The 21,009-nt window shown below is 41.3% G+C and overlaps 1 protein-coding gene across 2 annotated transcripts in view; it reads left to right on the forward strand.

The window, feature by feature from the left end:
- The window catches only part of PRKDC (protein kinase, DNA-activated, catalytic polypeptide), a 189,562-nt gene that overhangs the window by 127,041 nt on the left and 41,512 nt on the right, over positions 1 to 21,009 (forward strand). For both annotated transcript variants that reach the window (XM_011945691.1, XM_011945692.1), the window contains exons 59-68: positions 456 to 656; positions 2,898 to 3,010; positions 4,078 to 4,209; positions 6,462 to 6,641; positions 7,919 to 8,124; positions 10,829 to 10,967; positions 12,709 to 12,897; positions 13,548 to 13,772; positions 14,952 to 15,060; positions 16,833 to 16,944. In XM_011945691.1, the coding sequence (XP_011801081.1) occupies positions 456 to 656; positions 2,898 to 3,010; positions 4,078 to 4,209; positions 6,462 to 6,641; positions 7,919 to 8,124; positions 10,829 to 10,967; positions 12,709 to 12,897; positions 13,548 to 13,772; positions 14,952 to 15,060; positions 16,833 to 16,944 (1,606 nt within the window). The remainder of the gene's footprint in view (positions 1 to 455; positions 657 to 2,897; positions 3,011 to 4,077; positions 4,210 to 6,461; positions 6,642 to 7,918; positions 8,125 to 10,828; positions 10,968 to 12,708; positions 12,898 to 13,547; positions 13,773 to 14,951; positions 15,061 to 16,832; positions 16,945 to 21,009) is intronic.

Here is a 21,009-nt window from a genome sequence, read left to right on the forward strand (position 1 = left end):
CTTTGATGAGCAAAGTACAAATTTTAGAGTAAAATATCTTAATCCTTTTACATATAAACTCTTTAACGTTTTTCCTTTATGTAATTTTTTTCACATTTTGTTGGTTCTGGAAGTGGGACTAATTTGAATAATCACAATGGGAATTCTGTGACACTAATATTACAAGTCAGGGGCTCTTAGCACCTTTCAGTAGATAACAAAGTGTTATTCCTGTGGTGGGAGCAAGTGGCATGTTTCTTACTTTACAAATGGGGACACTGTGGTCCAGGGGCACTAAGGCCCATGCACCCGGTTTTCCTTGGGGCATACCCTGGGATCTGACAGAGCCTCTGCCCAGGGTTGGAGGTGAGCACGGAGGCCTAAGGTGCTACCAGGTGTGTCTTGGCAGGTGGTCCTGCCCTGTTTACAGAGCTGGGTGGTGCTGAGTGCCTGACCTCTCTGATCACATGTTGCAGATGGAAGAAGCTCATTTGATTGGCTGACCGGGAGCAGCACTGACCCGCTGGTTGACCACACCAGTCCCTCATCTGACTCTTTGCTGTTTGCCCACAAGAGGAGTGAAAGGTTACAGAGAGCACCCTTTAAGTCAGTGGGGCCTGATTTTGGGAAAAAAAGGCTGGGCCTTCCAGGGGACGAAGTGGATAACAAAGTGAAAGGTAAGCTGGGTTGCTGAGAATGCTTAAAATAGCTTTCCCACTAATTACTGCAGAGCTCAGGTCTGGGGACATTTCTGACTGTATCCATGTTTCCTTGTAATTCATAATCAAGCCCCTTAAAATTCAGTTAATGTTGCCTAGGCACTTACCATGGTGAAGACATTGTTTTCTGGGAGTTCCAGAAGAATCCTTCAGTAAATTATACTTGATCCATTGTTGAGTGACTTTCTGGAGCATTAGGAGTGGGTGAGGCTTTATAAAGGGGTGATTGTAAGATGTAAGATTGTAAGATGAGGTGGAATTAGCAAGCACGGTCTAGGGCGAGAGGGCTTAATGCAGGTGGAGAATGGGGAGAGCGTCCTAAGAGACTGGGTGGAGGAAGAGCATTTGAGAGGAGCCTTGAGCTGGGGGTACGGGAAGGGAGAGGATGAAAAGGACAGGGATGGAGAAGTGTCGGGGTGGGCAAGCTCAGATCAATTCTGCAGTCCAGGTGAAGGGATGCTTTGGGGCATGCTAGAGTAACGGCAAAGGGTGCTGCAAAGACAGGCTTGTGGGTGTGGGAGGGTGTGTCGAACTTCAGCTTTAGGAAGCAGCCTTGTAACGCACCAAGCAGAGGAAGGTTCGGGGACTGAATGCCCTTCCCTGAGGTTTGTGTGGGGCAGAAGTGGAGTGATGGGGACTGGGAGGCAGGGGCCACAGGCACCAGGACCTGGTCTTGGCTAACTGATGACCAGAGCTAGACGGGTGCTGAGAGGCTGGAAGCAGCTCTTTGTGAGAAGTGTGGCTCTGGGAGGGAACAAGGGCCCAGAGGAAGGACATGTGCAGAGAGGAAAGGGCCCATGACAGAACCCTGGGGGAGCTCCAGCAGGGAAGCTCAGCTCTGTAGAAGTAAACTTAGAAGAACTTAGAAGCAGAGCTCACTGCCTTCTTGTCTAATCGTAGGAACTGAAACACAGGCAACATAACTTGCTTTACTCCACCATTCTCTGTCATACTTTTCAGTCACAAACCTGTGGCCCACACACAGTTCTCTAAATGGAACCGGGAGAGGTCAGTGTGGCCCAACTTTTGGCACCTGCTGTGAGTTGGAGTGCTGGTGGCCGTCATTCAGGTGGAGCCGCCTGGGCACTGAGAATGGGGGTCAGCAACTGGGAGCTCATGGTTTCATGGCCTAGTGGGAGTGCTGCTGTGGACCTCCATACGTGGGGCCCCTGGACTTCCTGCATTGCAGGGCTGCGGGCGCCATCCTCCTTGGGGATCCTTTGTGAGAACGTGGGTCTTTTATCTGTGGATGCTCTCGGGATCTTCTCTTTTAAACCAGCGTTCTGACATTGCACACAAGTGTCCTTGGGCGTAGGTCTGTTTCAGTCTGTTTCTCTGGGCATATGGTGGGAGCTTCCAGGCCGCTGACTCTCACCTTCCAGTTCTGGAGCGTCATCACGGGTGATTTTGTTGAGTTTTTCACCTCAGTTTGTTGTTTTCTCTTTGGAGTCCTAGTGCTTAGATATCACACCTGCGTGAGTGTCCTTCTGAGGTGTCATATTTTTCCCTTTGCCTCTTTTCTGGGAAATCCCTTCAACCACCTGTGCTTTTAAGTTATGACATGTTTTCGTTTCCATGAGCTTTTTTTCATGCTCCGAACATTTCTTCAGTTCCTACTCTTGTCTTTCTGATAAATGATCATGTTTTGAAATTTTTTCCTGCATGATCTGCTTTTAACAGTTGCTCTTTCCTTGTTGCTTACTTTGGTTTCTCTCGTTCATATTCGAAGCCTTCCTTAGAACCTGTCGTGATTTGGAGGTTAAGGCTGGTATCTGCCAGGCACTAAACAGGCGTTTGGAATCATACGAGTTTAAGAGTGCTGCGGTCACCTGTCCCTGGTCAGGTTGCCACAGTCCGGAGGGAGGCTGGTCTGCACCGGGTGTTGAAGCCTCCGAGGCAGCTCCTCTCTTGTTCAGTTAGCCAGAGGCAAAGCACTCACAGGCGAGTTGGGCCAAGATTCAGAAGGTGGCTGCATGTCCTCCCTGGGCCTCCTTCTGGAGGGGCCTTGCCCGTTGTCATGCCTGCTGAATCCACTGCTGAGCAGTTCCAGTTGCAGCTGTGGCCCCTGCACTCCTGCTCCCATCGCTGCCTCTGCGGCACCTCTAGGTTTTGTCTTTGAGGAAACCCGAGGTGAAAATGAACCAGCAGAGCCAAGTGTCTGGGCAGCGGGGAGTAACTGGGCCTGCTTTCCCTCTCCAGGTGCGGCTGGCCGGGTGGACCTACTGCGACTGCGCAGACGGTTTATGAGGGACCAGGAGAAGCTCAGTTTGATGTATGCCAGAAAAGGCGTTGCTGAGCAAAAACGAGAGAAGGTTTGTACTTTGTCAAGAATTTGATCAGAACGATGCAGTTTCTGTCACAGGATACAGACGAAGTGAACAAGCTTCCTGCCAGACACTGGCTCCAATGTCACCTGCAAACCAGGTGGCGGGGCTGCTCCGAGCCAGCCTCCTGGGGTTCCCCCACGGGGATGCAGCCCCCGCGGCGCCCTGGTGGGGGTCCAGGAATGCTCCCCGTTCTCTCCGCGGTGGAAGCATGGCCGACCTGGGATCAGCAGGCTGATCCTGGGCCCACCTCAAGGCCCGCGCCCTGGCAGGACTTCACTGGCCCTCGCTTCAGGGACCAATGCGGCGGGAGGGCAGCTGGGGGCTGGGACCCACGGGGCCCCGACGACAGGTGGCCAGGCGGGCCTTTCCGCGGTGTGGAGATGCTGTAGCCACGGCGTCCATTCCATCTAGATATGGGTCATTAAGATGCATTTGTAAGAAGAGGGTAGGACGGATCCCTGACGGTGCTCAAGTTCAGCGCCAGCCGCTGCCACCATGGGAGCGGCTCCATCCACATCTGGGTGTGAAGCCCTCGATGTGGGGCACTGTGCCGGCCCCCTCCCCAAGCCCTGCCGCCCAGCCATGTTTGTGGAGCCTGAGGCCTCCCGGACTGTGCCCCCGGGGCACTATTTTGCCCCGTCGGAGGGGAGCCATGGGCTCTGCAGCTGCCTGGGAGCAGAAGCAGTCGGAGGACAGGACCTTGAGGTGGAAGTGGGCACCGGCTGCCGGCTTCGTTCTCAGCGAGACTTTCCGGAGATGCAGCCCTCCGCCTGTTTTTAAATACTTCTAAATCAAATTTTCCGATTTTATAAATATTCTGATTTCTTTGTAGTCAATGTTTAAAGCCTTTCCACTGCTTGTTGTGTAGTGATTTTATTTTGGATGCAGTGTCTGCCCTAGATGGTAAAGCAGAGCGACTAAGCCTCTGCGAGCATCAGTTCCCACTGCTTCGCCCTTGTGGTTCAGGGGATTTTGGCAGCCTCATAGCTCATGCACGACTGGTTTCCTTCAGTGAGAATGTTCATCGTCTACTTTGGTTCTGGTGCTTATAGGAAATCAAGAGTGAGTTAAAAATGAAGCAGGATGCCCAGGTCGTTCTGTACAGAAGCTACCGGCTGGGAGACCTTCCTGACATTCAAATCAAGCACAGCAGCCTCATCACCCCATTACAGGCCGTGGCCCAGGTCAGTCCTTGCCGCTGCGTTTTCTGTTGACAGGTTAAATAAAATCTGTTTCCAGTTTAGGGGTTTGCCTATGTGAGGAAACATGGCTGAGGCTGTCCTGCAACGTAGATTAGGTGTTGGTTTCTCCTCAACAGTGGGCTTAGTGTAAAGACCTTGCTCCAAGTCCTGACTCTGCCATTTCCTAGTTCCATGACTTCTTTACCCGTGCTGAGACTCTGAGATCATCAGTGCTGAAGACGTTATTTATCGTTATTTATCAGGATTACCACTGCATTTGTCTGAACAAAGGGAGCATAAATGAAGGAATTTGTAGCTAGCACTCAGGAATCAGTGGATTGTAGACATGGAAACCCATCCACCATGTGTTACATAAAAACAGGAGGTTACCAAACAGGTCTAAAAGTGTACACACCAGTAAAAGACACGTGCCAGTGACTTATCTCTTTATGGTGTAATTGTGGGCGATACTGATTTTCTTTTTTCCTAAACCACATTTTCTGGGTGCTCTATTCTGTTCCATTGGTCTGTGTGTCTTGTTTTTGTACCAGTACCATGCTTTTTTGGTTACTGCAGACTTATAGTATTGTTTGAAGTTGGGTAGTGCAGTGCTTCTAGTTTTGTTCTTTTTGCTTAGGATTGCTTTGGCTATACGGGCTCTTTTTTGGTTCCATGAATTTTAGAATAGTTTTTCTAGTTCTGTGATAACTGATGATAGTATGATAGAATTAGCATTGATTCCATAGATTGCCTTGAGCAGAATGGCCATTTTAACAATATTGATGCTTCTAATCCGTGAATATGGAATGTGTTTCCCTTTGTTTGTGTCATTTTGTGATTTTTTTCAATGGTGTTTTTAGTTCTCCTTGTAAAGATCTTTCACCTTCTTGGTTAAGTGTATTCCTAGGTATTTTATTCTTTCTGTGGCTGTTGTAAATGGGATTGTGCTTTTTTTTGATTTAGCCGTATTTTCTAAAATTTTACTACTCACTAGAACTTCCTATAACAAGATAAATATATCACTTAAAATATACAATAAGGAATAAATCAAATTTGTCTGTTTTAGTCATACATAGTTTTTATCAAAGTAATTTTTTGCGTTTGATAGTTAGATTTTTTGTTAATATTAAGTATAACCTTAAATCAGTAGAATTGCACAGTAAACTTTTCAAGTATTTAATTTTTGGCTATGGTAACTAAGTGTAAACCATTGCTTTTAATGTTCTTTTCAACAATATGCAAAAATCACGCTTGATTTAAGAATATTCATTTAATAATGTAATTTGTTCATAAAACATCAAAAATGGATTACCATTATGTTGTAAACATAATTAAAATAGGTTTTAGACATGAAAAAAGAACTTGATCCCAAAAAGCAGCACAAGTCTCACCTCCTTCAGAGGCAAACATGTAGCAAAATTAACAAAAAGATATTAACAGAATTGACCTGTCAATTATAATATGATAGAAAATTTATTAACAGGAAAGATCCCTAGAAGATTACACAAAATAATTTTTAAACTTTATTTATCATGCTTAACATGCCTCCATTTAGCAAAGATGGACACTAGATTGCCAGGAACTGTTCTTGGTACTAATGTCACAGCATGAATAAATAAATAAAGGGAGTATCCTGGTCATGAAGTGTGCGAGGGTTAGGGCTATAAATGATTAGGTAGTGTGCTGTTTGAGGGAGCTGATGCTCAGAAGAAGCATCTGTTGGTTTCAGTAGTTTAAAGCGGTCAGGTGGTGGGACCTTGAAAATTAACACTGGCATTTTATTTAAGCTGATCAGTTATTTTAAGCTTTACCATGGTGCTGATAGGAGGAAAATACCTAAACATTTAATCTTTCTCTGAGATTTTATGAGGTGCTGCACTAAGCACTGTCTGTGCATCATCTGGGCTAATCTTCCCCGCAGCACACTGTGATGTGTTCTGGTAGCCCCCATTTAAAGATTGGAGACCCAGACTCAACTCAGGAGTGAAGCTATGTCATTACGTATTGATTAAGCCAGCTTTTAAATCCATTTCTCTGGGCCAAAAGTCCATGTTTCCATAACACATCAAACAGATATATTTGGTTAAATTCCAAATGCTCCCTTTGTCAATGCCTGTTAAATCTCTCCAAATAGAATTGAGAGGTACAATAGATGTGTTTGCAACAGTCTGTATTTTCCAAGCTCTGATAGTATTGGTGATTTATAGCATTTTTGCTTCAGATCCTAATTTGTCTTTGTTTTGAATTTTTTACAGAGGGACCCAGTAATTGCAAAACAGCTCTTTAGCAGCTTGTTTTCCGGAATTTTGAAAGAGATGGATAAATTTAAGACACTGTCTGAAAAAAACAACATCACTCAAAAGTTGCTCCAAGACTTCAATCGTTTTCTTAATACCACCTTCTCTTTCTTTCCACCTTTTGTCTCTTGTATTCAGGTAAAGTCTGCACACACTTCACCAAATATTGTTTGCTGTGGCTTCATATGGCCCTTCCGTCGTCACTGTGTTTCCCATGTTGAAACTTTTGATAACCTGGTGTTTACCAGAGTAGATGTACTGTTTGGGTTACCTCCTCCCAAATGGGTAGATGTAATTTATTTTTTCCCCCCAGAAAAACCGATATGTGACAGAATAACCAGAAATCAAACATGTTATGTTTTATTTTGTAGTAAGCCAGTCCCCTCAGTGTTTTTGATGAAACCCTTCATTTATTGAGTTGTTTTTCCTTATGTAGTCTTTCACCAAATTCTTTCCTGCCTCCTGACTGCTGTCAAAAGGTGTTGTGTTGACTGAGTACCCGCCTGGCTTTGTTCTAGGTGGTTGAGCCACATCGGTGAAGAGGCAAAAATTCCTTTCCTCCTGACCTTACATTCCCATTAATAGACGGGTAATAGGCAACCCACAGGGAAATGTTAAACGGGACGTTAGGTTGTAGTAAGTGTCATAGTACTTGAGTAATGGGGAAGTATTAAAGCAGTGTAAGATAGTAATGAAGCAGGTAAGCAGGTGCCTCTTGATGGGGTAGGGTGTGTGTGCCTAGATGCAGTGGTCAGAGAAGTCCTTTCCAGGGCAACACAGCATGAGCAGAAAATCTAATTTAATATTCAGTTGCTACTTAAATATATTTGTCAGAAGATTATTTTCATGTAAGAAGTGTTTTCTGTGCCATTCAAAGTATGGGTTATATAAAATTCCCTAGTAGATCATCTTTTTGATTCATTTTAGTATTTTTGTATCTAGTGACCTTTTCTGAAATAATTACTAATTTATATTCTTCAGTATTTTTTATCGGTAGTATTGGTTTACAAACGAATTGGGTAATACTTTTCTGAAATGAAATACTTAGTTTTTCTGTTTTATTCTTTTTGATGGAACGTGAAACTCAGTATAAATTTCTTTTTATACATTAGCTCTGTTTTTTATTGGTTTCTAATTTATGTGTGTGTGTATATGTTATCTTCATATTTTGATAGTGCTTTTCTTGCTTTAAATTGATCCCTGGATTGGAAGTGTAAAATTAAAAGGTCATTTCCTCCTTTGAGCAAATTGAATATTGTGGGAAAATGTGTTAATAGCATTACACAGAGAAACTTCTGGTGATAGCACTACTTAAACATCGGTACCTTTTATGTTTAGTAAAGTATGTTACTCCTTGTGAAAACATGGTCCAAGTACCACAAGCTAAACAGCTGGTTTTATGTGTGGTTTCACAGGACATCAGCTGCCAGCACGCAGCCCTGCTGAGCCTCGACCCAGCAGCTGTTAGCGCTGGTTGCCTGTCTAGCCTACAGCAGCCCGTGGGCATCCGCTTGCTGGAGGAGGCTCTGCTCCGCCTGCTGCCTGCTGAGCTGCCTGCCAAGCGAGTCCGCGGGAAGGCCCGCCTCCCTCCTGATGTCCTCAGATGGGTGGAGCTTGCTAAGTAAGTGTGAGGTTGTGTACTCTTGGGAGCACACTGGATTTGACCAAAGCAATATGGAAAACACTTGGCTTCACTTGGCAGAAAATGAACTATTAAAGTTGATAGTAACAGTAATGTGAAATTTAAAAGAAAAAAAAGTCAGGCTGAGTACCATTCTCAAAGTCAAGAACAGTTGCCACATCAAGCAGTGTCTTGCTCAAGGAAAGAGAATGTTATTGAAACCTGCTGATTTCTTTCAGTATACGATTTTTTGGACTCAGTGTTATTCACCAAGTTGAGTTTCCCGTAAAGTGTAGCTGTGAATCATAGTTCCTAACATTTTATGTTATTTCCTGCTTCGCTACACTGAATAGAGGATGATTTAGTATTTTCAGCAGGACTTAAGATTTTAGAAAGAGTTTAAATCAGTTAATTTGGGATAAACAGATTCCATTTTCTAGTTACACCATTTTCCATTATGTCTCATTCTTCCCTTACCTGTGATCTCATCATATGAAAGTCTCATTCTGAGGAGGTTGTTAGGTTAAGATTGAAATTTAACTTGAACTTCATTTTGTAGTGCAGATTTTTAGGGCTTTAGGTTCTAAGAGAAAAGATAGTAAAAGTAAGGGAGGGGATCCTTGTGCTTCCTGCTGTTTTGTAGTTAATTCATGTCTGTCTTGATTGAGCACTGAGTGTACAAGGTGCTGTGCCAGGCACTAAAGAGATGTGAAATTGGGTCAAACATTGATCACAGACTCACAAAACTGGCAATCCAGTAGGAAATATATGTACTTTACACATAATAAATCATAATTGAAGTAGGAGATGGTGAGCACTTAGACAAGATAAAATGCCAGGGCCATTCAGAGAGTGCCTCTGGGCTATGCTGATTTTACCTTGGAACCGTTTTCTCCTGTTGCTTCAGATGTGTAAGTGAACAGGAAGTGACACCTTGTATGTTTACTATTTCCAGGAGTGGTAAACATACTTACTAAGAAAGCAGAGCAAACAACGTTTAAGGGCCTAAACTTTAAACATTTTTTTCTAACTGTGTTAAGTACATTCTCATACTTGTGTGATGTTTTTGCATTCATTTCTGAGCATTGTGAACAAGTTTAGTGTTTTTTGTTTTGTTCTGTTTTGTTTTTGAGACAAGAGTCTCGCTTTGTTGCCCTTGGAGTGCAGTGGCACGATCTTGGCTTACTATAACCTCCAGCTCCTGGATTCAAGCGATTCTCCTGCCTCAGCGTCCCAAGTAGCTGAGGTTACAGGCACGTGCCAGCATGCCTGGCTAATTTTTATATTTTTAGTAGAGAAGGGGTATCGCTGTGTTAGCCAGGATGGTCTCGATCTCTTGACCTTATGATCCTCCCGCCCCAGCCTCCCAGAGTGCTAGGATTACAGCCGTGAGCCACCACACCCGGCCTTAGCCTTTTTTTAATATGTCATGGCCATTGTTTTAACCATGTTACAGTGAACATAATCCAGGGACCTGGGAACCAGTATAGGGGTACGTAGGTGTTGTCTTTCCTGAGACATGTATGTAGCTCTCCCTCTTCTTTGACTCTGAGACCATGAGCTACTGCTCCACCACCTACCCACCCACCCACCTTTACTGCTGATTTATTACCCCTAACATTCTGTAATCAGGGCAATAAGAGAGCCACATCTGCTAGATTTTATTGAATTCAGAATTCATAAGCTCTAGGAGAGAGCCCATAGGGCTCTTTTGATGTAAATCCAAGAGACTTAGTACCCAGAAGGAAACTGAACAGCAGGAGAACTAAGGAGGGAGCAGTCCTTGGGTGGCTGGTTCAGGAAGAAATAACATTTGGGTTGAGACTGCAAGATGGAAAGAAATTTCCTGGAGGAAGGGAATAAACCTAATAAACACTTTGAGAATATCATGGACTGGGAAACTTGATTGAAAGGGTGAAGCCAGAATTTTGTTAAAGTGAAGAAATGAATGAATACTCCAACAAATTGAGATGATTCATAGAACATGGATTAAACATGGCATCAGTAGTCAGGATTATTTTTTCTTTGCTTCCGGGTTTTTGGGGGCTAGACAAGGATTCCAAATGGGTCACCTGCAGATATCTTCATGGATTAATACTGGAGAACCTTATGTAATGACACATCTTGTATACTGTGAACCTTTGATATTTTCAAATTCCACTTTTGTTTTGTTTTGTTTTGAGGCGAAGTCTTGCTCTGTTACCCAGACTGGAGTGCAGTGGGGCGTTCCCAGTTCACTGCAACCTCCACCTCCTGGGTTCAAGCAGTTCTTTGCCTCAGCCTCCCAAGTAGCTGGGACTACAGGCACGCACCACCATGCCCAGCTAATTTTTTGTATTTTTAGTAGAGATGGGTTTCACCATGTTGGCCAGGCTGGTCTGAACTTCTGACCTCAGGTGATCCACCCACCTCAGTCTCCCAAAGTGCTGGGATTACAGGCGTGAGCCACCACGCCTGTCCCAGATTCCACTTTAAATGCACATCTGAATAAATTCTGCCTTATGTATGATTAAAGTTATAAAACCTAGGGGTAACTTCATAGTTTCTTAAATTTTATATTTTTAGCAAAATTAAAGTAACATTTTATGTCTCTTCTTTTGTTAATATAATGTGTGGCAACTTGATTTACTGTCATTTCATTAGAATAAATACTTTTAAAATACTGGGGTGTTCATTGATTTGGCCTTTTTGATTTGTTTTGTAGACTGTATAGATCAATTGGAGAATACGACGTCCTCCGTGGGATTTTTAGCAGTGAGATAGGAACAAAGCAAATCACTCAGAATGCATTGTTAGCAGAAGCCAGAAGTGATTATTCTGAAGCTGCTAAGCAGTATGATGAGGTAAGATTGATCTCTGGCAAAATATGACATTTACTACAACACTTGTGTTTTCTGCTGAACTATAACTTTAAGCAAAACAAGGTACAGCAGATCCTTGTTGGTTACAATGTTGATGAGGAAGAAAATGGGTTTCCTTATAGGGTGTTCACTTAAGTGAGGGCCTACCATACTATGAAACTGTGTATTGTTTTTCTGTCTGCTCTTACACAGTTTCTATTTGAATAGGTTGTTTTCTTTCAGTTAGTTAAAAAAAAAAAAATTATAAAGAAGATGTATTAGACTGTGCATTTCTAAAGTAATTTATAAAGAAAAGAGGTTTAATTGGTTCACAGTTCCACGGGCTATACAGGAAGTATGGTGCTGGCTTCTGCTTGGCTTCAGGGGAGGCCTTGGGGAGCTTTTACTCATTGGTAGAAGGCAAAGCAGGAGCAGGCACTTCATATGGGGAAAGGCAGTAGCAAGAGAGAGACAGTTGGGGAGGGGGTGCCATATACTTTTATTTATTTAGAGACAGAGTCTCATTCTGTCACCCAGGCTGGAGTGCAGTGGCATGATCATGGCTCCCAGGCTCCAGCAGTCCTCCCAGGCTCCAGCGATCCTCCCACCTCAGCCACCTGAGTAGCTGGGACTTCAGCCATGCACCAACATGCCTGGCTAATTTTTAAAATTTTTTTGTAGAGACGAGGTGTCACTATGTTGCCCAGGCTGGTTGTGAACTCCTGAGCTCAAGCCATCATGCCTGGGCCTCCCAAAGTGCTAGGATCACTCATCACCAAGGGAATGGCCCACTTCATTCGTGAGGGATCTGCCCCCATTGATCCAAACACCTCTCACCAGGCCCCACCTCTGACACTGAGGATTACATTTCAACATGAGGTTTAGGTGGGGACACATATTCAAACTACATCAGAGGTAAAGAAGAATTTGGGAAGATGACTATAAGTTCAGTTTTATACATTTTGTCAGTGGCTATTCAGGTGTAGGTGTTGAAATTCAGGGTCTGTGACCTGTGAAACTCTTCAGTGAGCAGTCCAGGTTTTAAAATCCTCTGCAATTTTCTACAAATGTCCTGTATTCTAATTTTATTGTAAGAACTTGTTATGTGGTAAATAACCCCGAGTAGAGATATAAATCAAGTTATTGTGATTAAAAGTATTCAGTCTTAGTAATTGGTTTCATTGGTAAGTTTCTCAGAGAAATGTCTTCTTCCTAGTTAGGATTTGTGTGTGTGTGTGTGTGTTTGTGTGTTTTTCTCTCTCTCAAAACAGGGTCACCCAGGCTGCAGTGCAGTGGCATGATCTCAGCTTACTGCAGCCTCAACCTGCTGGGCCCAGGTGATCTTCCCACCTCAGCCTCCCAAGAAGCTGGGGCTGCAGGTGTTTGCCATCACACCTAGCTAGTTTTTGTGTTTTTTGTAGAGACAGTGTTAAGCCATGTTGCCTAGGCTGGTCTCAAACTTCTGGCCTCAAGTGACCCACCTGCCTTAGCCTCCCACAGTGCTGGGATCACAGGCGTGAGCCAGCGTGCCCAGCTGGGTTTTTCTATTCATTTAGTACTGTAAAATTCCTTTTGGTTTTTCTTCCATTCAGTGTTACTCTGAATAGCTTCTCTTTTCTCTCTCCTTGCCATAAATCTGAAAAGGATTGTTTTTAGTGTGATTGTTACATTCTTCCTTTTTACATGTTCTCGTTGGTATTCTTTCCAACTTTGTAAAATAATTTTATTAACTTTTCTCCGCCAGGCTCTCAATAAACAAGACTGGGTAGATGGTGAGCCCACAGACGCTGAGAAGGATTTTTGGGAACTTGCATCCCTTGACTGTTACAACCACCTTGCCGAGTGGAAATCACTTGAATACTGTTCTACAGCCAGTGTAGACAGTGAGAACCCCCCAGACCTAAATAAAATCTGGAGTGAACCATTTTATCAGGTGGGTAAAATTATTATTAAGTGATTGAAATAAATATTTTAGATAGGTGTTTAAGTTGTTTAAAACGTTTCAAAAACAGGTAGTAGTTGTGAAGCACCAGGGAGTTGCATGACCTGACTCCACCTACAAACCCCATAGTATTGTTAAATCTCTTATCACTTTTAGCTAATCATCTTTTCAAAATGAATGCAATGCATTTTAAAATAAATATTAACATTCCTAGTATGACTACATGGGAGAATATTTACTGTTGTCTCTTATATTACAAGAATTGGCCCCAGATCACTGACTAAACACAGGCCTCCCAGCTCCTGGGACAAGAGGCTCTCCTGGTTTCTCCACACCATACCTATCCTGACTGTGCTTGTAAATTCCTCAGTTTGTATGTAACATCCAAATCATCTTCCAGCTAAAAGTAGTCCCCAATTTTTTGTAGAACGCGTTCCTATATGTTTTGTGGTTACAAAACAAGCTATTTTAGATGAATTTGTTTTAAAAATTAGAGATTACTGTTTCAGACATCAGACATCATCACTTTGATTCTAAATCTTGATCTATGAAAATATAGCAGAGAATATTACAGAAATAAAATAATTAGACATACTCCAGTTGGCTTTCTGTAGTTATAAGTATATTTTTATGTTCCTTAGGAAACGTATCTACCTTACATGATCCGCAGCAAGCTGAAGCTGCTGCTCCAGGGAGAGGCTGACCAGTCCCTGCTGACATTTATTGACAAAGCTATGCATGGGGAGCTCCAGAAGGCGATTTTAGAACTTCATTACAGTCAAGAGCTGAGTCTGCTTTACCTCCTGCAAGATGATGTTGACAGAGCCAAATACTACATTCAAAATGGCATTCAGAGTTTTATGCAGGTAATACTATATGTTATATATATGTGTCTGTGTGTATATATATATATATATATATATTGTGGATCTATCTGAAATATACTATTTTTAGGATATTTTTAAAACTCAGTAAACGCATGAAAAAAATCAACAAAAATTTTCAAGTACTATTTTCATACCACCTATTTCCTTCTTTCTGTTCTTCCAATAATGCTGTTCATTCTGTCATTTATCTTAATGCCTTTTTTAATCTTTTTTTCCTGTTTTAGAAAGGTTTCATTTTTTTTCCCTTTTGTTACCTTTCTCATACTCTTAAAGAACACTTGAGAGTAGGCTTTTTTTTTTTTTGAGACTGAGTTTCCCTTTTGTCACCTAGATAGTGGAGTGCAATGGCACAATCTGGTTCAAGTGAGTCTCCTGCCTCAGCCTCCTGGGTAGCTGGGATTATGGGCGCTTGGCTAATTTTTGTATTTTTAGTAGAGACGAGGTTTCACCATGTTGGCCAGGTTGGTCTTGAACTCCTGATGTCAGGTGATTCACCTGCCTCAGTCTCCCAAAGTGCTGGGATTACAGATGTGAGCCATCGCTCCTGGCCAAGAGTAGACTTTTCTATTTGGGGTAGCGGAATGGAAGTTTGTTTACTTTGTGGAGAAGAGTGGGGGTTGATCTTCCCTGATTGTTTTCTGCCACTCTTTCTTTCCTTTTTGCTTTTCTCCAAATCTTTTCCTGACAGTTGTTTGTTTGTAAGTGAATGTCTTGTATAGAGTTTATTAATAACATTTAACATAGGTTAGTGACATTTAGCATAGAAGCACATTCATTCATTGTTTTCATTTTTATTTAATGTGTTGAAGTTGATTAGCACTCTTGAGGAAGTTTATCAAAAGAAGAATTGGCTTCTGTAGTCAGCAGTTTTACATTATAGGATGTTGGGATTATTAAAACTTGGTGGCAAGTTGAGGCAGTGATAGCCTGGTGATGTCAGTTTTATTGATTTCATTGAGCCAAAATGTGACTGAAACCTTAAATTATTTTTTTTTTAATTTAAACTGTTAATTGTGTCTGTGACCTAATTATTAACCATTCTGAGGCATATTTATAGAATAATTGCTACATTTCATAATTTAGAGTACTGTTAAAAACTTAAAGTCACAGCTTGGTTTATAACATGTCATTTGTAAATGCCTTTTTTTTTTTTTAAAGAATTATTCTAGTATTGATGTCCTCTTACACCGAAGTAGACTCACCAAATTGCAGTCTGTACAGGCTTTAACAGAAATTCAGGAGTTCATCGGCTTTATAAGCAAACAAGGTAATTTTTTTCATCTATCATTTTTTTCATTTCTAATTGTGGAAGAGTTTTAGCATCTAAATTATTTTCTGCTTAGTGAAAGTGCATGTTTCTTAATGTATGGGTTGGAAATTCTATCGAATTTCCTTTACAAATATATATTTTCAGATCATTGAAATAAATGTTTAAAATGGTCAGGCAGTGTTCTGACCAGGGCTGCAAAGTGAAAGAAAACATGCTGCCTACCTTAATGAAGCTTTTGGAGTAGTGGGGTGACTCCAGAGGACACCTGCCCACAAGGGTAGTGGGGCCCACTCTGGCCTGAGAGGGTGCAGGACTCTTGGAGGAGGGTGCTGAGCAGTGGGGAAGAGGCAGGGGCTTGCAGACAGAAAGCTGTGGTGCCCATGAGGTGCACACTGAGGGTACTGGGTGTCCTGGCTTGAAGGGAGGGTGGGAAGGCTGCGGGCAGCAGGGCCCACATCAAGAAGGCCTTTGTATTGCTGATGAGTGGGTTTTATCCCAGTGCCTATGGGAGGTCACCCAAGAATCTAAGGGGAAGAATACATCTTTGCAAAGGTAAAATGTTTTATTTGTTAATCTGAATTTCATTTTTGTCTTAAATAATTAAAAATAATTACAAAAGATGCTTTTCAGAATACTGAAAAGATATTTATATCTACCTAGTTATTTTCTATTTTAATTTTGGAAAATTATTTTTCAAGTACATACTAATGATGTATCATTTATTAAGTGCATTCTACTTTCAGGAGCTATGTTAATCTCTTTATCAGTATTACCTCGTCTTTTTTTTTGAGACGGAGTCTCTCTCTGTCACCCAGCCTGGAGCACAGTGGCACAGTCTCGGCTCACTGCAAGCTCTGCCTCCCAGGTTCATGCCATTCTCCTGCCTCAGCCTCCCGAGTAACTGGGACTACAGGCGCCCGCCACCACGCCTAGCTAATATTTTGTATTTTTAGTTGAGATGGGGTTTCACCATGTTAGCCAGGATGATCTGGATCTCCTGACCTCGTGATCCACCTGCCTCGGCCTCCCAAAGTGCTGGGATACAGGCGTGAGCCACTGCACCCGGCCAGTGTTTCCTAGTCTTTATAACAACTTCACGAGATGGATTTTTTTTCCTCCTCATTTTTTAGAGGCTTATAGAGATTGAATGACTTGCCTAAGCTTATAAGTAAAAGATTTAAATTTTGAACCCAGAACTGTCTTATCTAAGCTTGTGTTCCTGACTGCTGTTTTCCTCCAACAGAAAGAAAACACATTAGCAATGTGAATTTTCAGTTTCATAAAGATTATTATGAATCTCTTTTCTGAGACGCTTGAGGCCAGAATGTTTTGGACACTAGAAATATTATCTGTGTACACGCCAGGGGCTAGGACAGTATTCTATAACTCTCCAGCTTAAGTTACGAATATTCACATTGATGCCATAAACAAAGATTTTTTTTTTTTGCCAAGAAAATTTGCTGCAACCCTATGAAAATCTTTTTAGTTATCAATGCTTTTTAGATTTTGATATTACAGATGGACTGTAGACCTGTAATAAATGTAAAAGGAATTTGTGCATGTTTATTTCTCCATCCTTAAGCAATTGAGTTTAAATGTTAGAATACATTAAATTTAGTGTGGTAACTTTGTGTCCTTTTGTGAAAGAAAGGACTTTTTTGTAATTTGGGCAGAAGTCTGAGTTTTCTATTTACTGATAATGACCTTACTTTGTCATTTGGTCTTACAATTGAGCTGTGGGTATAGTCACCCTCTAATACTATTTTTAGGCAATTTATCATCTCAAGTTCCCCTTAAGAGACTTCTGAACACCTGGACAAACAGATATCCAGATGCTAAAATGGACCCAATGAACATCTGGGATGACGTCATCACAAATCGGTAAGACGTGGTCCCTTTGAGTCAAATGTGGATTGTTTTTTGAAATTGTTGGAATGGTTTTTCTTCCAAACCATGGTTTAGAGAAATGTGGGATTTGAGCCTAGTGCAGCTGTTTTCCATCCTTCCTGTTTCCCATGTAAGTAGTTTTCGATAGAGCTCTCTGTGTCTGCCGTGTCCTCTTTCCCGCTTGCCCTGTGGGGATGCTGCTGTCAGGAGGTACTGGTGGCTGATCCTGAACCTGCACCTCCAGGAAGGGAGACAGGTCAGTGTGCATTTGCTCCTCTCACAATGGAATGTTAAGTAGTTAGATGACAACAAAGATGACGACTACATAATGATTTTTATTATCAGATTTTATAACTAGGATTTTGTACATTCTTGCCTCCTATCTCTCAACTCCATTACACAGTCGTGTTACTTTCCCAGGTCTCGGGTCATTTTCATGTCCTCATCTTCTCCCATCCTGTAACTACCCTGTGGAATCCATAGGGCAGGTGCTAACCATGTAATAAAATCAGAGAGGTTGTGGTTTATTGCATGCAAATGTGCATAGGAAATAGGACTCAAGGACTCTGACTCCAAGTGTCATGTTCTTCCATTATTTCCTCCACTACTACAATTTTTTTTTGTTTTTTTAACTTTTTATTTTGAGATGAGTTCTTCTGGAAAAGTTGCAAGAAAAGTAGTACTCTCCTAGGTGCCTTTAACCCAGATTCACTGATTTTTTAAATAACATTTTAAACATTTTTCCATGTTAGCATTTGTATTTTTTTCTTTTCTACCAGACCCTACATATTATTTATATTATTTATTTTCTGAACCAGTTGTGAGCCTGAGCTGGATACATCCCTTTGCCTTGTTATAGATCAATGTTTATTTCTTAAGAAAAAGAGTATCTTTTTATTTAACTACAGTTCGGTGATAAACCTCAGAGCTTTCATTTTTCCTCTAAAGCCCAATTTCAGTTTTGTCAATTGTCCCAGTAATGTCCTTTGTGGCATTTTCTCTACCTCTGTGACAGGATCAGTACAGAATGATGGACTGCATTTATTTGATGTGTCTGTTTAGTCTCCAAAAGGCTTTGTGTATCCTAATACTGACACTTTTGAGTAATGTTCCTCTGTTTGGGTTTGTCTTATGTTTCCTTATGGTGGGACTCAGGTGATCTGCCTCTGGCCAGAATATTCCTCAGGTTAGCAAATCATGCGTGGGGCAGAGTGTCCATCTGCCTTTTACTGGTGATTTTTTTTGTTTCTGTTTTTTTTTTTTTGATACAGAGTCTTTTTGCCCAGGCTGGAGTGCGGTGGCGCAATCTTGGCTCACTGCAACCTCCGTCTCCCAGGTTCAAGCGATTCTCCTATCTCAACCCCCCAAGTAGCAGGGATTACAGGCACGCACTACCATACCTGGCTAATTTTGTATTTTTCAAAATGTTTTACCAAGCTTGTCTTGAATTCCTGACCTCAAGTGATCCTCAAGTGAGCATTGGCCTCCCAAAGTACTGGGATTACAGGCTTTACCTAGCATGCCCAGCCTGGTGATAATAATTTAGATTGTTTGCTCTCTCCACTGTATGATGCCATTTATTTATTTATTTTTCCTTTCCAACTAACAAATAAATGTGAGAGCTGCTTTGAAACATACAGATGTCCTGCTTCTCCTAAAACTTAACCCTCCATATTTTGCATTTGTGGATGACTCCTGGCCCAAACCAGTGTTGGCAATAATGGTTGCAAAACAGTAATTTCTAACTCTACCATTCATTTGTATTACTCTACGTCTTATTGTAGGCAGGCACCCTCCCTTCTGTTTAAGTACTTATTTACTTTTTAAAGATCATCAATAAAGACTCAGGGATTCCAATTTTATTTAGTGGGATATGGTTTAACCTACTACTGTCCTTATTTATTTTGTGTTCAATTATCTCAGATTTGGCCAGCAGGCTCCCCTTTAAACTGGCAAATCAGGCTCATCTTACCTGTCTTCTCCTGTTTTCTTTTAGAAATGTTACAGATTTAGGTCTCTGATGCATTGGAAGAAAATTTTTGTAAATGGTGTGAGGTAGGGGGTAGCTGTTTACTTTTTCCATATAGATATCTATCTAGCCCCATTTGTTCAAAAATCTTTCATAATTGAGTCGCCTTGGCAATTTTTTGGAAACTCAGTTGACCACGTATGTGTGGGTCTATTTCCGGATGCTCTGTTGTAGCCCTTGCTTTGTGTTTTTTTTTTTTTTTTTTTTTCCACAATAGCAAACTGTCTTCATTTCTATCACTTTATAGTACATTTTGAAGTCAGACAGGATGAGTTCTCAAACTTTTCTTTTTTTTGAGACAGGGTCTTACTCTGTCACTCGATCATGACTCATTGCAGTCTCAACCTCCCAGGCTCAAGCAGTACTCCCACTTCAGCCTCTCAAGTAGCTGGGACCACAAGTGTACGCCACCATGCCTGGCTAATTTTTTTGTCTTTTTTTGTGGAGACAGGGTTTTACTATGTGCCCAGGACGGTATGGGACTCCTGGGCTCAAGCAATCTGCCCGTCTCAGCCTCCCAACATGCTGAGATTACAGGCATGAACCATGGCACCTGGCTCAACTTTGCTTTTCTTTATGAAAACTAGTTTATTTTAGTTGATTTGCATTTATTTTTACATTTTAGAATCTGCTTGTCAATTTGTATAAAGAAAAACTGCTGAGATTTTTACTGGGACTGTATTGACTATAGTTCAGTTTGGGGGAGTTGCTATCTTAACAATATAGAGCTATCCAGTTCATTAATATGACATATCTATGTTAATTTAGATATCTTTAATTTCAGTGATTTGTATTTTTTCAGTATGGAGATCTTGGATGTCTTTTGTGATTTATTCCTAAGTATGTTTTTTGGCACTGTTATAAATGGATTTATTTTCAAAATTGTATTATATTTTCCAATTATTTGCTGCTAATGTAAATTGCTTTTTATATATTAACTTTGTATCTTTGCTAACTTGGTAGTTTTAGTTCTTGTTTTGCAGATTCTCTGGGATTTTCTATCATATCATCTGCAGATAGGGTCACTTTTCTTTCTTTCTGAACTTTATGCCATTTATTTCATTTTCCTGCTTTGTTAAAACCATGAGGACCTCAAGTACAATCTTGAATATAAGTGGTAAAATGAGCATCTTAGTCTTATTCTTGATGTTAGAGAAGACAACTCACTCATTCAGCTTTAAAAAATGGTAATGTTTTTGTAAGTGCCTTTTATCAGACTGAGGAAATTCCCTTCTATTCCTGGTTTTCTGAGAGTTTTATTATGAACGCGTGTTGAATTTTATCAAACAATTTTCCTGCATCAGCTTAATCATATTGTTTTTCTCCTTTATTGTGTTTATGAAGTATTACTTTGCTGCTTTTTAAATATGAAGTCAATCTTGCATTCTTGGAGTAAACCCAATATGGTCATGATGATCCCTTAAGGATTTTAGCATCTATATCGAAGTGGGATATTGGTCTGTAATTTTCTTTTTTGTAATATCTTCATCAGGTTTTGGTATTAGGGTTATCATGGACTCATAAGATGAGTAAGGCATGTTTCCTTCTCTATTTTAAAAAGAAGTTTATGGCCAGGCGTGGTGGCTCATGCCTGTAATTCCAGCACTTTGGGAGGCTGAGGTGGGCAGATCACCTGAGGTCAGGAGTTCAAGACCAGCCTGACAAATATGGACAGAACTCGTCTCTACCAAAAATATAAAATTAGCCGAGCATGGTGGCGCATGCCTGTAATCCTAGCTACTCAGAGGCTGAGGCAGGAGAATCTCTTGAACCCGGGAGGCAGAGGTTGCGGTGAGGCAAGATTGTACCATTGTACTCCAGCCTGGGCAACAGGAGCAAAACTCCGTCTCTAAAGGGGGAGAAAAAGTATATAAGATCCTCATTGTTTCATACTTGAATATTTGATAGAATTCACCAGTGAAACCTATCCTATTTGGGCATGGGTTTTCCCTTAGGGAAGATTTTTGATAATGTATATAATTTCTTTAGTCAATACTGATAGAGAATTTATTTATTTATTTATTTATTTA

Source organism: Colobus angolensis, unplaced genomic scaffold (genome assembly GCF_000951035.1).
Source record: "Colobus angolensis palliatus isolate OR3802 unplaced genomic scaffold, Cang.pa_1.0 Scaffold243, whole genome shotgun sequence".
NCBI lineage: Eukaryota > Metazoa > Chordata > Mammalia > Primates > Cercopithecidae > Colobus > Colobus angolensis.